General features: G+C 37.0%; 1 protein-coding gene across 1 annotated transcript in view; it reads left to right on the forward strand.

The window, feature by feature from the left end:
- Nucleotides 1-12,508, forward strand: part of KLF8 (KLF transcription factor 8) — a 347,052-nt gene extending 334,544 nt beyond the window's left edge. The window contains exon 6 of the mRNA XM_070784649.1: nt 6,255-12,508. Within this exon, the coding sequence (XP_070640750.1) occupies nt 6,255-6,436 (182 nt within the window). The 3' untranslated portion in view covers nt 6,437-12,508. The remainder of the gene's footprint in view (nt 1-6,254) is intronic.
- Nucleotides 12,509-14,189: the final 1,681 nt, after the last annotated feature.

Consider the following 14,189-nt stretch of genomic DNA (forward strand, 5'->3'; position numbering starts at 1 on the left):
TACTCTGAATTATTTTCAGGTGGAGTGAAAATAGGTATTTTTCATTTGTTTGGTCTTATGGGTTTTAACTGTATTCCTTTACCTGATGCATATTTCTCTGCCTTTTCATTTTGTTTAATTTACTGTGTTTGAGGTCTCCTTTATTCAGGCTAAAAGTTCATAGTTCCTGTTACTTGTGGAGTCTGCCCACAGTGTGTGGAGCTGGACCATGCCTTGTGAAGTTTCCTCTTGAGGGGGACTGGTGCCTGTATTCTGGTGGATGCAACTGGATCTTGTCTCTCTGAAGGGTAGTGCCATATCCAGTGGTGTGTTTTGGGGTATCTGTTGGTGTGGTAGGGCTTTGGGTACTCTGTCTACTAATGGGCAGAGTTGTATTACTGTTTTCTATAGTTTCACATGAAGTGTCTGACAGTAGATCTTGCTGACCTTTGGGTTGGGCCTGGTCTTATTGTTGAGATGGAGATCTTCAGGAGAACTCTTGTTGATTAATGTTGCACGGTGTCAAGAATTCTCTGGTGGTACAAAGTTCTGGACTTGGGTCTCCCACTTCATAAGTTCAGGCCTGATCCTTTACTATAGCACCAAGGACCCACTAGCCACACAGCACAGAAGAGAAAGAGAAAGAAAGAGAAAAAAAGAGAAGAAAGAGTAAAAAGGGGGATAAGGAAGTCAAACAAACAAAGAAAAGCATGGACAGACAAAACTCAAAGACAAAAGTTAAAAATAACACTAAACAGACAAGAACTCCCAAAGAAACTCACAGCCTCAGAAAAAGCAAAGAAGTTAGAAAAAAAGAACAAAAACAGGGACCAAAAAAAGAAGAGAGCAATCAAACCAATAAAGAAACCTATAAGTGAAAATGAATACTACAATCTAGATTAGCAAAAATACAAAACCAAAACTATAGAAAAAAATGCAACATAACAAAAAAGTACTGTAAATGAGAAAAATAAAATTTATTTTAAAGTAAAAGCATTTTAAAAGGAAAAATTAAGTAATTTTTCTTAAAAAAATGGAATAATAAAATAGCAACAGAAGAATACAAAAAAGAAAAAGACAAAAATAGAAGGAGAGTAGTAGTAAGAAGAATGTCCTCCTATGTCCTCTGTTGTCCTCACCACACAGTGAACTCCAGTCAAACTGCCTACTCTTAAGTCCTCCAATATTTTTAGGAAGGTCTCTGGATCTGCTGTGGGCACTGTGGGGCCAGCTCAGACTGAGATGTGGCCTCATTCCAGCTTATACTTGCTTCCAAAGTCCACAATTACCCCCTAAGTCCACAGTCTCAAACTAGTTGTGGGGATTTAATCTGGTGAACCTGAAGCTGCAGAAGTTATTTCCCTGCCTCTTCTCTGTCCACACAGCCCTAGGTGCTCAGCTTTGGTTTTGCCCCTACCTCTGCTTGTAGGCCGCCCCCCAGTGTCTTTTCCCTGTCCAGATAAGAGGGGGCAAAAGTGGCAGCTTATTTGGTCTCACTCACTCAGTTGGGCTGCAAAAGGAGAGGTTTACAACAGACACAATTGGTGTGTGAGGGGAATGGCTGTTGTGGCCAAGGCCTGTAAGAATTTGCTCCTGCCTTAGTCAGGTCACGGGCTCCCCCAGGGAATTGGCCCTATGTTGTGTGTCTCTCGGCCAAGCCAAGCTGCATAGCCTCCCAGAAAGGTGTGGGCAGTGAACTGCAGCTACTCACAGCTTGATGATAGCGGCAACCACTGGGATCAGGACTGTAGTGGCATCTTTTCCCCTGCCTCTGGCACTTGAGCAGGCTTTGGTGGTGGCCATCTGGCTGGCATATCCCCCTCTGGGATCTCAAACTTCAGTTGTAGCTAGTTCTGCCTCCAGCACTCATGCCAGCCTTTGTGGTGGCCAGCCAGTTATCTCAGCCTCCGGCACTAAAGTCCACAGCTGCAGCTTTTCCCACCTCTGGCACACACAAAGGTGGGGTCCTGTGATCTGTGTGGAGTTAAAGGGTCCCTATTACAATTATCTCTTGCCCCTGTGGTAGGCTCAGGCTTTTCCCTGGATCCCTCAGCTGTGTCATACTAGCCCTCTCAGAATTATATTCATGGCAGGCAACCCCCGTCCTCTCCCTGGGGTCTGACCTCTGAAGCCTGAGCCTCAGCACCCAATCCCCACGTGCCATGGCAGGTGTGCAAACAGTGTCTTGGGCTGGGATGTGCTAATCGACAACCAACTCTGGTGAATTCTATCCATTTTGCCTTCCAAGCACCTGTTGCTGAGTTCCCCTTTAAGGTTCTGAAGCTTCTCTGTCCCTGCCCGTGAGGGGGTTTCTGAGTGTGTGGAAATTTTTTCTCCTTCATGGCTCCTTCCCTGGGATACAGGTCTCCATCCCAATTCCTTTGTCTCTTTTTTTAATCTTTATCTTTTGTCCTACTTCATTCTGTGGAGTTTAGCTTGCCCTTTTGGAACTCTGGGGTCTTCTGCCAGCATTTAGAAGGTGTTCTGTAGCAGTCGTTCCACATGCAGATGTATTTTTGATGTATCTGTGGGAAGGAAGGTGATCTCCATGTCTTACTCCTCTGCCATCTTGAAAATCCCCCCTGAACTTTTTCAAGTGCTTTCCTGCAGCTATTAAAATAATCATGCAAATTTTTTCTTAAATGTGGTAATGTGTTTTATCCCATTGATTGATTAAAGTACCCTGAACTATTCCTTGCATCATCCTAGGGATAAGTCTAACTTGATCATGGTGCATAGTCCTTTTAATGTACTGTTGAATTCAGTTTGATGCTGTCCTCATAGAATAAGTTTGGAAGTGTTCCCTCCTCTCCCATTTTTTGGAAGATATTAAGAAGAATTAGTATAAATCTTTGAATGTTTTGTAGAATTCATTTGTGAAGCATTCTGGTCCTGGGCTTTTCTTTGTTCAGAGATTTTTGATTACTGATTTAATCTCTTTATTTGTTATTGATCTATTCAGGCTTCCTGGTTTTTTTTTTTTTAATTTACTTTTTGTAGGTTATGTTTCTAGGAATTTATCCATTTCTTATAAGTTATCTAGTTTGTTGGCATATAGTTATTTGTAATTGTTTTTTCTGAAAATTTTTATTTCTGATGCATCCATTGTAATATCTTGTCTTTTATTTCTGATTTTATTTATTTCAATCTTATGGTACATTTACTCTAGTGTCCCTCATCAATTCAATAAATATTTTGAGTACCTATATGTGCCAGACAATAGATTAAGCCAGTAGCTTTGTACCCATTGTAATCCATCTTGCATATCATGGCTAGATCATTTCAACATTCAACATGATCAAGCCATTTTTGAGTTTAAAAATGTTTAGTGTTGCACATTCCCCCTCCCTCCAACCATTGCCTTCTGAAAAAGGCAGTGGGAGCTGTTTGTCATAGCTGGAAGGAGTATCTTATCATTGACTTACAATTGGAACATGGTGATAAAGAGCAAACTTATAGTTTATTTTGTTTTAAAATTCTTTATAGTCAATGCGTCCCCCTTATTGCCTATATTTAAAACAGACTATTCTCACTGTCCTCCTCTTTGGTATGTCACTGTATTTCAGGCTAAATTTTGAATTCTTTAGTTTAAACTTTGTAATAAGGGCCATCTCATGAAATTTATGTAAAGATACTTTAGTATGGCTGACCCCATGCATCATTTATTGTACTTCTTTATCAGCCCATGCCCCCAACTGACTGGGTTGCTTTTTGCCTTCTGTTCTACCCATCTAAAACCTACCCATGTGTCAAGCTTAATGCTGTAACACTAGCCCACAGATTTTCTACCATTGGAATTTATTTCCTATTTTGTCACATAGCTAATATGTATAATTTATATTATGAATTAATTTCCCTATGTATGTTTATTCTTCAGTATCAGTGATGTACTAAAGAAGGTCATGAGTTGTGCCACATGAAATGCATTGGCACAAACAGGAGCCAGTTCAATGATAATAAAAAGTAACAGCTTTTGCAATAGGAAAAATTAGTCTCCTTGATGAATGCTGTAATCTTTTTATTCTAGCCAATGAGCTCTTTTGATCAGAAGGTCTCACTGCTTTACAAGTAAAATTTTCTTCATTTGATTGTAGAGAATATAGAAGTTCTCGGGAGAAATTCTTAAGATATTGCAACAAAATTTATAGCATTGTGATAGCTGGGTGGTGTGGTGATGGAATATAATTATATAGACCAAACTGAAATCCCATTTACATACTCTCAACATCACCTGAAGTCTCATTCTCCTTCCTACTGTTGATAATTTGCTGTGTCATCTTCCAGATCTTCTCTCTTTGCTTGGTGTGTGTGTGTGCATCAGAAAGAGAGAGAAAGAGAGAAGGAAATAGCAAGAGAAACAGACACAGAGACACAGAGGTAGATAGTTTGAAGAAATATAAATGGGATCCTACTGTACATGTGTGTGTGTGTGATGCTTAGCTATTCAGTAACTTTTTATTTTCATTTTATAACATTTGATTGTCCATCTTTTGTTTTCAATACATCCAACTCTTATCTCATTATTCTTAACAGCTAATGCATCAATGTCTGAATATTGAAATTATCAGTAATTGGTATCAAATAATTGATATCAATACTGAAATTATCAGTAATTTGAATGAATCCTCAAAATAGTTGCCTTGGTATTTGCTGCAACTGTGAGTTAGAGTGAATGTCATTCTGTTGCATATTATTTGAAAGTTGCACAGTTAATTAAATTAGTAAGCACTTGGAAAGACTGGTAAGTGTTGAACAGTAAGCTGAAAAACAACATATGCAAACCAAATTGCCACCAGAATTTACTACAACATAAAATACTCTGGAGCATTTATAAGAAGAAAGGGAAGAATGAGCTAGAGTAAGACAAACCATTAAAATACCAATGCATTTGAACTTCCCTGGGGGTCCAGTGGTTAAGAATCCACCTGCCAATGCAGGGACACAGATTTGATCCCTGGTCTAGGAAGATCTCACATGCAACTAAGCCCAAGAGCCACAACTACTGAAGCCCATGCACTATAGGGCCTGTGCTTCATAACAAGAGAAGCCACCTCAATGAGAACACATCACAACAAAGAGTAGCCCCTGCTCACCGCAGCTAGAGAAAGTCCATGTGCAGCAATAAAGACCCAGCACAGCCAAAAATAAATAAATGGTTTTTTATAATTAATGTGTATCTTCATTGTCACTTATTTATGATTATAGGATTATACATGGTCATTATGGAAGATGGGAAATAGGGAAGCACATTAAAAGGAAAATAGTCATTACCCTAATCCTATGACCTTAACCATAGTTAATATTTATTTTTTGTTATATAGCTTCTTGTCTTTTTACTTTAAAATTTTTATTATAAGATACAATACCATGATTTTTTAAAACATTCCAACAATACAGAAAGGTGCAAAGTGAAAAAAGAAATTTCTCTTCTCACCATTCTCATTCTCACCTTCTGGATATTCACTCACTATTAATTCCTCTCATAATTTACATTTCAGTGTATTGATCTTGCCTTTTTTCTGAGTATATACATACGTGTTAGGTGATATATACACCACTATGGGAGTCATATTGTGTTAATGTTCTTTATATTACTTTTTTCACTTAATTTTGTATACATTCATATATATATATATGAGCATATATATTCAATATATAGCTCAAGTGTATCTATTTCAAATAGTATGACTTGACACTTCTCCTCACCCAATTCCATGCCATTGAGTTTCTGATCTTTCACGGAGAAAGGTCTTAGCTGAAATTCCATCCCAGTGAATCACACATTCTTTCTGTGAGTATGGTTCTATTTCATACCATTTGTTGCGAAGTGTTAGGGAAGGAAATATAGTTACTACCATGTGGTATAGTGGAAAATATTAATGATTTGGGTTTGGATCTCAATTTCATCATTTGTTGCCTGTGTTTAAAAGATAAAATGTTTCAAACAACCTTGTAAGATATTTTTATCCCTCTTAAGAGATGAGAAAACAGAGACCCAGCCAGGGATAAATGACTTATTTAAGGTCACACAGCTAGTATATATTATAGCCAGGATTTAAACAAAGGCCAGTTTGAGGCACAGCCTATGTGTTTTCCTTTCAACCATCGTGGCTTTTCTTTGGGACTTAAGTATAAGTGAAGGAGAAAAGTCTTCGAAGTTGATTGCTTATATTTTTGACCAAAGCCTTAATAAAAGGTTATGTACTCTGTTATCTTTCCAGTATCCAAACGTCTCTTATCTGACTTCTTTTGTTTTGTCATATTTCCTTTTTTAGGAGAGAAGCCTTATAAATGCACTTGGGATGGTTGCTCCTGGAAATTTGCTCGCTCAGATGAGCTCACCCGTCATTTCCGCAAGCACACAGGCATCAAGCCTTTCCGGTGCACAGACTGCAATCGTAGCTTTTCTCGCTCTGACCACCTGTCTCTGCACCGCCGGCGCCATGACACCGTGTAAGCGGTACAGACTGCACTAGAAGAGCTGCACTGGTCTCTTTTGTGCACACGCCCGTGTGCTATAAGATCATAACCATCTTTTCCTCTTTGACTCAGCTTGCCTGTGGGATGGGATACAGCTCACTGACCCAGACTGATGAGACTGGAGGAAAAGATAGCTGATCTCTCGTGGAGACTCCTTATATTCCATCTTCATTTCTTCCCTGTCTCATCCCCAATTTTTTTCAACCTCCACATGGGTTGAATTCCGGTGTGGCACCCATGGTTGCCCCTTCCCCTTCCCATTATGAGATAGGACATTTTTCCTACAATAAGAAAACAGGAATCAAATTCAAGGCTGTGAACAAACATATGCTGCTTTTTTTTCTTATTTTTCTCTTGTTTTATAGAATTCTTATCCATATTTTTGAATCAATATATCAATGTGGTTGGTAGTGTCCTAAAATGACTTTTTTCAAGTTCCCAGGCAAAAGAGGGCATAACATTGTAGTTGGTTAATAAGATTTACAGGTATTTGGGTCCTGAGTATAGAGCGCATTCTTGGTGAATAAACTGAGTCCCATACCAAAAGCAAAGATTGTGTAAAACCAATCCTATTTGTTCTTACATTTTGGTTTTCAGACAGTGCTGGTGCTTCTTGCTTCTTTAGTCCATCAAAGGGAATGAAAGGATCTTCTTGTCCTCCTTTTCATCCTCTTCTTCCTCCTCCTCCTTCAGGATTAAAGATTTTTCTGCACAGTTACATTCTTTGTTATGTTAAACTTGGACAAAATTTTCAAAGCACACACTAACATACCAGTATGGGAAAAAAATGTTCCAAGAGAGTAAATTGGGCAGTGATAGGAACAAGTAGATCCAAGATGACCCTGTAAACAAATAGAGGGGGACTTTCCTTTGTATAGGATATTGAAAGTGCTGTAATCACAAGCCTCATTCAAATGACACTCTGTTGAGACAGTGTCTTGAGGTGATAGCTGTACTGTTTATTCTTCTGTTTACGTAAAGCTACTGTTATGAACATACTGCATGATGAAAAAAATGACACACCGGGGCCATGTTACACAGAGGTGAGAGGTTAGAAGAAAAAATGTCTTAATTATGTGGTTATTAAATGCATTCCTGTATGTTTCAAATGGAATATAAGAGGTTTTTAGTGAAAAGTATTAATAGTATTAATGTTCTACAACTGCTGTGAACATCTAAGACATTTCTTTTATCCATTATAGCAGGTTGCATAATATACACACTTGGTTACCTAATCAGATTGCTTTATTATAATGTCTGGGACATAAAACCTCTGTTTCAGGCACTGGACCTCAGATCTACCTCCACATGGCAGATTTCCTCTCCCAGGGTTGGGGGGGAAGCTTTTAATCACTTAATTGTGAACACAGCTTCTCTCCTGGAAAAGATTCTCTTCATATGGTATCCCCTTTCCTTGGCAGATATTTAACCAGTCTCTCTCGAATACTTTAGGCTACTTCCCAAGGCCATTTATTCTGACTAAATTATAGAATTCTAGTACGAAGAAGGGATCCTATCAACTATATAGTCCTACCCATCATTAATATTTTGCAGATGAGACAAATATGGGTCAGATTTCTTCCCAAGATGTTTCTTTGAGGTTTTATAGGCCTGCACACTCACTCTCCCAGGGATCACATTATTAAACCAAATTTTAAAATTGTACATGATTGGTTTCAGTACTTGTCTAATTTTATATGTTATGCTTCAGAAAAATTTAAGCCACTTACAGAATAATTTACAGTTGACTAAATGGTAAGTAACCTGTGCTTATAGTCATTGATATGTAACATTAGGCACACAATTTTTCTATTCTTAACACTTTCTATAATATCTCAGGTTTGATTTATCTCATTTCAAGCTACAGTGTCTTCCCAGGCCATAAATCCTCATAAATTCAAGGACTACCTGTAATTTTCAAAATGATATGTAGATTTTTACTATTTTAGCCTTGTTATTTTGATATAGGTTTTCCCTTAACTTTTGGTTGCAAGTTCCACACTCCAAACTAATTGTTAAAGCATGGGGAGTAAGACAGCTATAAGACAGGTTGTTAAAGGTGAAACTTATGTTGTTAAAGTTACCATCATACATAAGTTAAGCTTATAATTGAGTAGTTGATATGGTATTTCACAGTAGAATCCAAAGACATACTCTTTTTCTCCAGAGTTTGGATTTGAGACTTCTTTTTCAGAGTTTATAACTGACCTGTGCCCTTCAGACCTCAAAATCTTTTGCATTGGAGCATATGATCTATTTGTAAATAAAGACTATGTTCAAATCCTACTAACTAGGATATTTAATTAGGATTCCAAATATTGGTATCCCTGACATCTTTAAGCTTTTATTCAAATTTTCCCTGTAAAGTAATGAGGGACTTTATTAATGATTTATTAATTGTCCTTGGACAGGAAAATATTCTAATCCTATTTTCATTGTCCTCTTCCCTCCAAATAATGATAAAATCTTTACAAATTATTTACATATTCTTTAGGAAATATATCAAAATTCATTAAGAATATTTCATGAAGTACAGGTACTCAAATACAATATAGTGCTGTATCACACCAAAAGCACATAGAACTTTGCTAAATAAATGTGGAAAAGAACTGTCTCTCAAAGGTAGCATTTGGAATATATTGAATTTACTGTGCCCACACCAGCAAAACACCATTATGTGAATGGTTGCCTATGGCGTGGAAAATGGCTTTGTTCTATAGGGCTGAATAATATCTTGGAATTTGTTGCAGTAGAATTCGTCCATTTGTAGATGATTGGCAGTTGAACATTACTATTGATAATTATTATTGGAAAATTCAGGAAAAAATATTAAGAATATGAACAGCTAAGTACATTAGGTAGAGTGATTTATGTATGGGCAAGACAGAAAGGTTTGCAAGAATAACTTCTTAAATAAACTTTTTATTTTAAAACAGTTTTAGATTTATAGAAAAATTGTGAAAATTGTATAGAGTTTCCCTATACCTCAAGTCCAGTTTTCCCTATTATTAGCATCTTTCATTAGAATGATATATTTGTTGCAATTAATGAAGTAATGATGATACATTACTATTAACTAAAATCTAAACTTTATTCAGATTTTCTTAGCTTTTACCTATTATCATTTTTCTATTCCAGCATCCATTCAGGATACCACATCACATTTAGTAGTCATAGCTCCTTAGGCTTCTTTGGGTTGTGACAATTTCTCAGATTCTCCTTGTTTCCTATGACCTTGACAGTTTTGAGGAGCCCCTAAATTAATATCTAATATCTAAATTATTTCTTATGATTAAACTGAGCTTATAGGTTTGGAGGATGAGGATCACAAAGTTGAACTGCCATTTTCTACACATATTAACATGACACATACTCTTGATGTTAATCTTGATCATCTGGCTGAGATATTGTTTGTCAGGTTTCTCCTCTGTCCCACCTTACATACTGTACTCTTTGGAAGGAAATCACTATGTACAGCCTACACTTAAGGAGTGGTTAGCTATGCACTACATCGTTGAGGGTGAGTATCTACATAATTATTGGAAATTCTGCATAGGAGATTTGTCTCTTCTCTCTCATTTATTTATTTATCCAATCATTTATTGGTATCACTATGGACTCATGGATATTTATTTTGTACTTTGGGTTATAATCCAACTTATTCTGTTTCTCAAATAGTTCCAGCTTTGACCATTGGGCACTCTTTTGGCTTGACTTTTATGTACTTTTGACAAACCCCATCATTTTTTTAAGGACACCTTTACTTTGTAGCACTACAAGATGCTCCAAGCTCATCTTATATATATATATTTATTTTTTTTCCCCCAATCCTATAATCAACCATTTGTTTAAGGAGTCCTGGTTTCTGTTAATGGAAAATTGTTAGCAATCAAGATCTGGGCATTAGGTATGCTTATTGCTACAGTTGTCTTGTTGCTTCTAGGTCATTTCAGCTGATAGAGCAAGGAAATATATGCATATATACTAACCCATGTATATCTATGTATACATACATGTATCTATATATAGTTCTGTATGTAATCATCCATATCTTTATTAAGCTAAACATGAGTTCATACTGATGTATCCAACTCCAATCCATTATCACATGGATCATCTTATCCTTTGTTTACTATTAATTTAACCTTTGTTTACTCTGACCTTCCATTCCAACAGTGAGAAACCTGGCTCCCACACTTTGCCATCTACTTACTTAATTGCTCAGTTTCAGAGTACCTGTATAGTGGTATATGAATTGTTTACTTGTATAGCTATGGAAACACCTAGAGCACAGTGCTCATGTACATGATAGTACATTTTTAGAACTCCAACAGCTCTTTGAAACAAAGTAATCTGAAAAATTTAGGGATTACTGATTTCTATGACCTAAGTTCCAGGAACTTGGGGTGTATCCTTCTCTCAAAAGTTTTTTTTAAGAACCAAATCATTTGGAATTCAGCTAATCTTTAATAAGCCAAGGGAAATTATTGATCTTCCATAGTGTGCTAATACCTACGTAGAAGTGTGTATGCTGAAGAAAGTGAATGTGCCCAATTTAAAGAAACATTTAGCATTATCTTTTCTCACTGAAAAATATGGCTCTCTGACAATAGAGGTGCTACCCTGTTATCTCTCTTCCGTATTCTCTCATCTCTCACTTTACTGACCTTAGGCAAGTCACATCACCTCTTTGTGCCTCAGTTAACCCCCATCTGTAAAATGGGGATCCAAATATCTACCTCACAGGAATGTTGTGAGGATTATCATTAATGGATGTTGGCAAAAATGACAAGTGATGCTTAAATGAACAACAAAGTAATATGATTACCACTATGATGATAATTATAGAAGTCTATATTTATCCTAGAAGAAGGAGAGTATTAAGCTTTCTTGATGATAAAAAGCTAAATTTGAGTCAATAACAAGGATAATTGGAGTGGTCACTGGAAACACTATTATCTCTTGCTCTCAATCTCCCTACGTTCTACTCACTGCTAACTATAGGATTCTCACCTGTTTCTATACTCAAAGCATATTAGGGCCTAAAGGAATTAAGTAGGCCAAATCCATTGCTTTAAAATCTGTATTCTTCTCCTACCCTCACTCTTTCTGGACCACATTATATGTCACCCTGTCAGAAGTACAGAGGAAATTTACCACAACCTTTCAAACCTTGGCCAGTCCAGCTTCACCAGTTACATTTTATCTTTCCACACTTACTATATTATGAACAGTATAGGTAGAAGGGAAATGGGGTGGGGTGGTTGGGCTGGGAGTGGAATGGAAGAGGATAGAATTTTCACTAGTGACTGGATATTTCTTTGATTCTCAAATACTGGTTTTACCTCCCATTTCTTTTCTGGTGGAGTGTTGGAGACAGGGGGAGAGACACTATCCTATTAAGAAACTCTCCTTCCTTTCCAGTAGATGTTTCCCAGGATCAGTACAGATAGTTGTTTTGGATATTATAACTGTTGTATATGTGCTATTTTCATTGTATTTCTGAATAAACAGAGGAAGAGAATCCCTAGTGGTTTTCATCTTTTTTTTTTTGACAGGGAGACACAGTAGGTAAACAGTACCAGAAACTGACTCTTCATTTTTGTGTTGAGGAAAGGAGCCTACAGTGAAATGATTGGGGTTTTTTGTCATTTTTATTTAAAGAAATTATAGAACAGTATATTGTTAAGCTTTAATCTTTATAACTTCTATATCTGGGCCTCATTATTTCAGTGATTTAGAGAAACACCCTGGGTTTTTTGGGGTTTTTTTTTTTTTTTTTTTTTTTGCTCTATTTTATACTAGTTCTTGTTCCAGAGGCATGGCTTTGAGCCTAGCATTATGAGCAATCTCTCATATACAAGTCTGTTGGGCCCCCAGAAATACTAGAAAACTGCCTCAGTTAGCATGGTCACTTGGAGATAACTCTGTTTTAACCCAATGGGACTTTTCTGTGGCATCCAGGCAGGATGTGTGCTTGGGAAATAAGCAATCTTGTTATGTTTAATTATTGTACTTTTATAACTAATAAATTTTTTAACCTTCAGAATCCATGGCTATTATCTTGACTTTGTCTTCATTTTACTTTTCTACAACATGGCATGGCACAAGTAGATCATTTTTTCCCTTAACTGGGTAAAGTTGGAAGCTGGGCTATCTTAAACACAATAATTTCTCTGCTTAAGCACATGAGGCCCTCCCCATTCTTGAGATTGTATCAGCATGTCCCTGAACAGGACTGAATGGAGGCTGTGCCCCTTTTGTATATTTCTTAGAGTGAATCACCCTGTGTGGTACAGACTCAGCTGGTTAGGTTTCCTTGCCCATCCCCGTTCCCTTACCATCTTGTTTGTTTTTTCCTAAGAAGGAATTCAGGAGAGAAGGGTATTGGGGCAATTTTAAACTCCAAAGCTACTTGAGTACAAATACCACCCCTGGGTAGGGGATATGGGAAGCTGCCTTGTCTGTGGTCTATGGACCCTGCTTTGGAAAACTTTGTATTTCAGAGAGATGCTGGGAAAGAAGTAAAGGGCAGGACATCATGAGAAAGTAAGATCAAGAGCTAGAAGAACAGATTGAAGAGTAAATATTCTTGGGGCTGACAGAAAGGGATTTTCACTACAAATGATATAAAACAAGGAATCTCAGGCTTTATAAGTTTCCCAATAATATTTTAACTCATTTATTTATTATGAGAGTCACTGTCATCCTTTTGGTTTAAAAACATCATCAACTCAATGCTACAAATATACTGACTGAAAAACTATCAATAATACAGGCTCTTTGCTGGTTGCTATACAGATGAATAAAACACCACTGTTCTCAAGAAATTCACTCCCTAATAGGGAATACCATCATGAAAAGAAACAGAATAATGCCTTGTCTCATAATAGATATATGTTCAAAACTACTAAAAATTAAAAACATTTGAATAGTAAAAATACCATAAACAGTTGAAAGACATCCAAATATAACACAGGATTTGTGTCTAGCACATATTTAAAAATCATACAAGTAAAAAAAAAAAGAATAAGAAATTTATCACAGATAGTATATAGTCAATAAACATATGAAAAGATGTTTCATATTACTACTAATCATGGAAATTAGACTTTATAAAAATTAAATAATGTCATTTGCAGCAATATGGATGGACCTAGAGATTCTCATACTGAGTGAACTAAGTCAGATAAAGAAAAAACATTTTAAATGATATCACTTATATGTGAAATTTAATAATAAGATACAAATGAACTTATTTACAAAATAAAGATAGAGTCACAGATGTAGAAAATAAACACGATTTCCAGGGGCAAAAGAGAGGATAGATAAACTGGAATTGCAGTTGACATATCAGTACAGTTCAGTTGAGTCTCTCAGTCGTGTCCGACTCTGCAACCCCATGAATCGCAGCACGCCAGGCCTCCCTGTCCATCACCAACTCCCGGAGTTCACTCAAACTCATGTCCATCGAGTCGGTGATGCCATCCAGCCATCTCATCCTCTGTCGTACCCTTCTCCTCCTGCCCCCAATCCCTCCCAGCATTCGAGTTTTTTCCAATGAGTCAACTCTTTGCATGAGGGGGCCAAAGCATTGGAGTTTCAGCTTCAGCATCATATCTTCCAAAGAACACCCAGGGCTGATCTCCTTTAGAATGGACTGCTTGGATCTCCTTGCAGTCCAAGGGACTCTCAAGAGTCTTCTCCAACACCACAGTTCAAAAACATCA

Source organism: Bos indicus, chromosome X, assembly GCF_029378745.1.
Source record: "Bos indicus isolate NIAB-ARS_2022 breed Sahiwal x Tharparkar chromosome X, NIAB-ARS_B.indTharparkar_mat_pri_1.0, whole genome shotgun sequence".
In the NCBI taxonomy this organism is placed as follows: Eukaryota; Metazoa; Chordata; class Mammalia; order Artiodactyla; family Bovidae; genus Bos; species Bos indicus.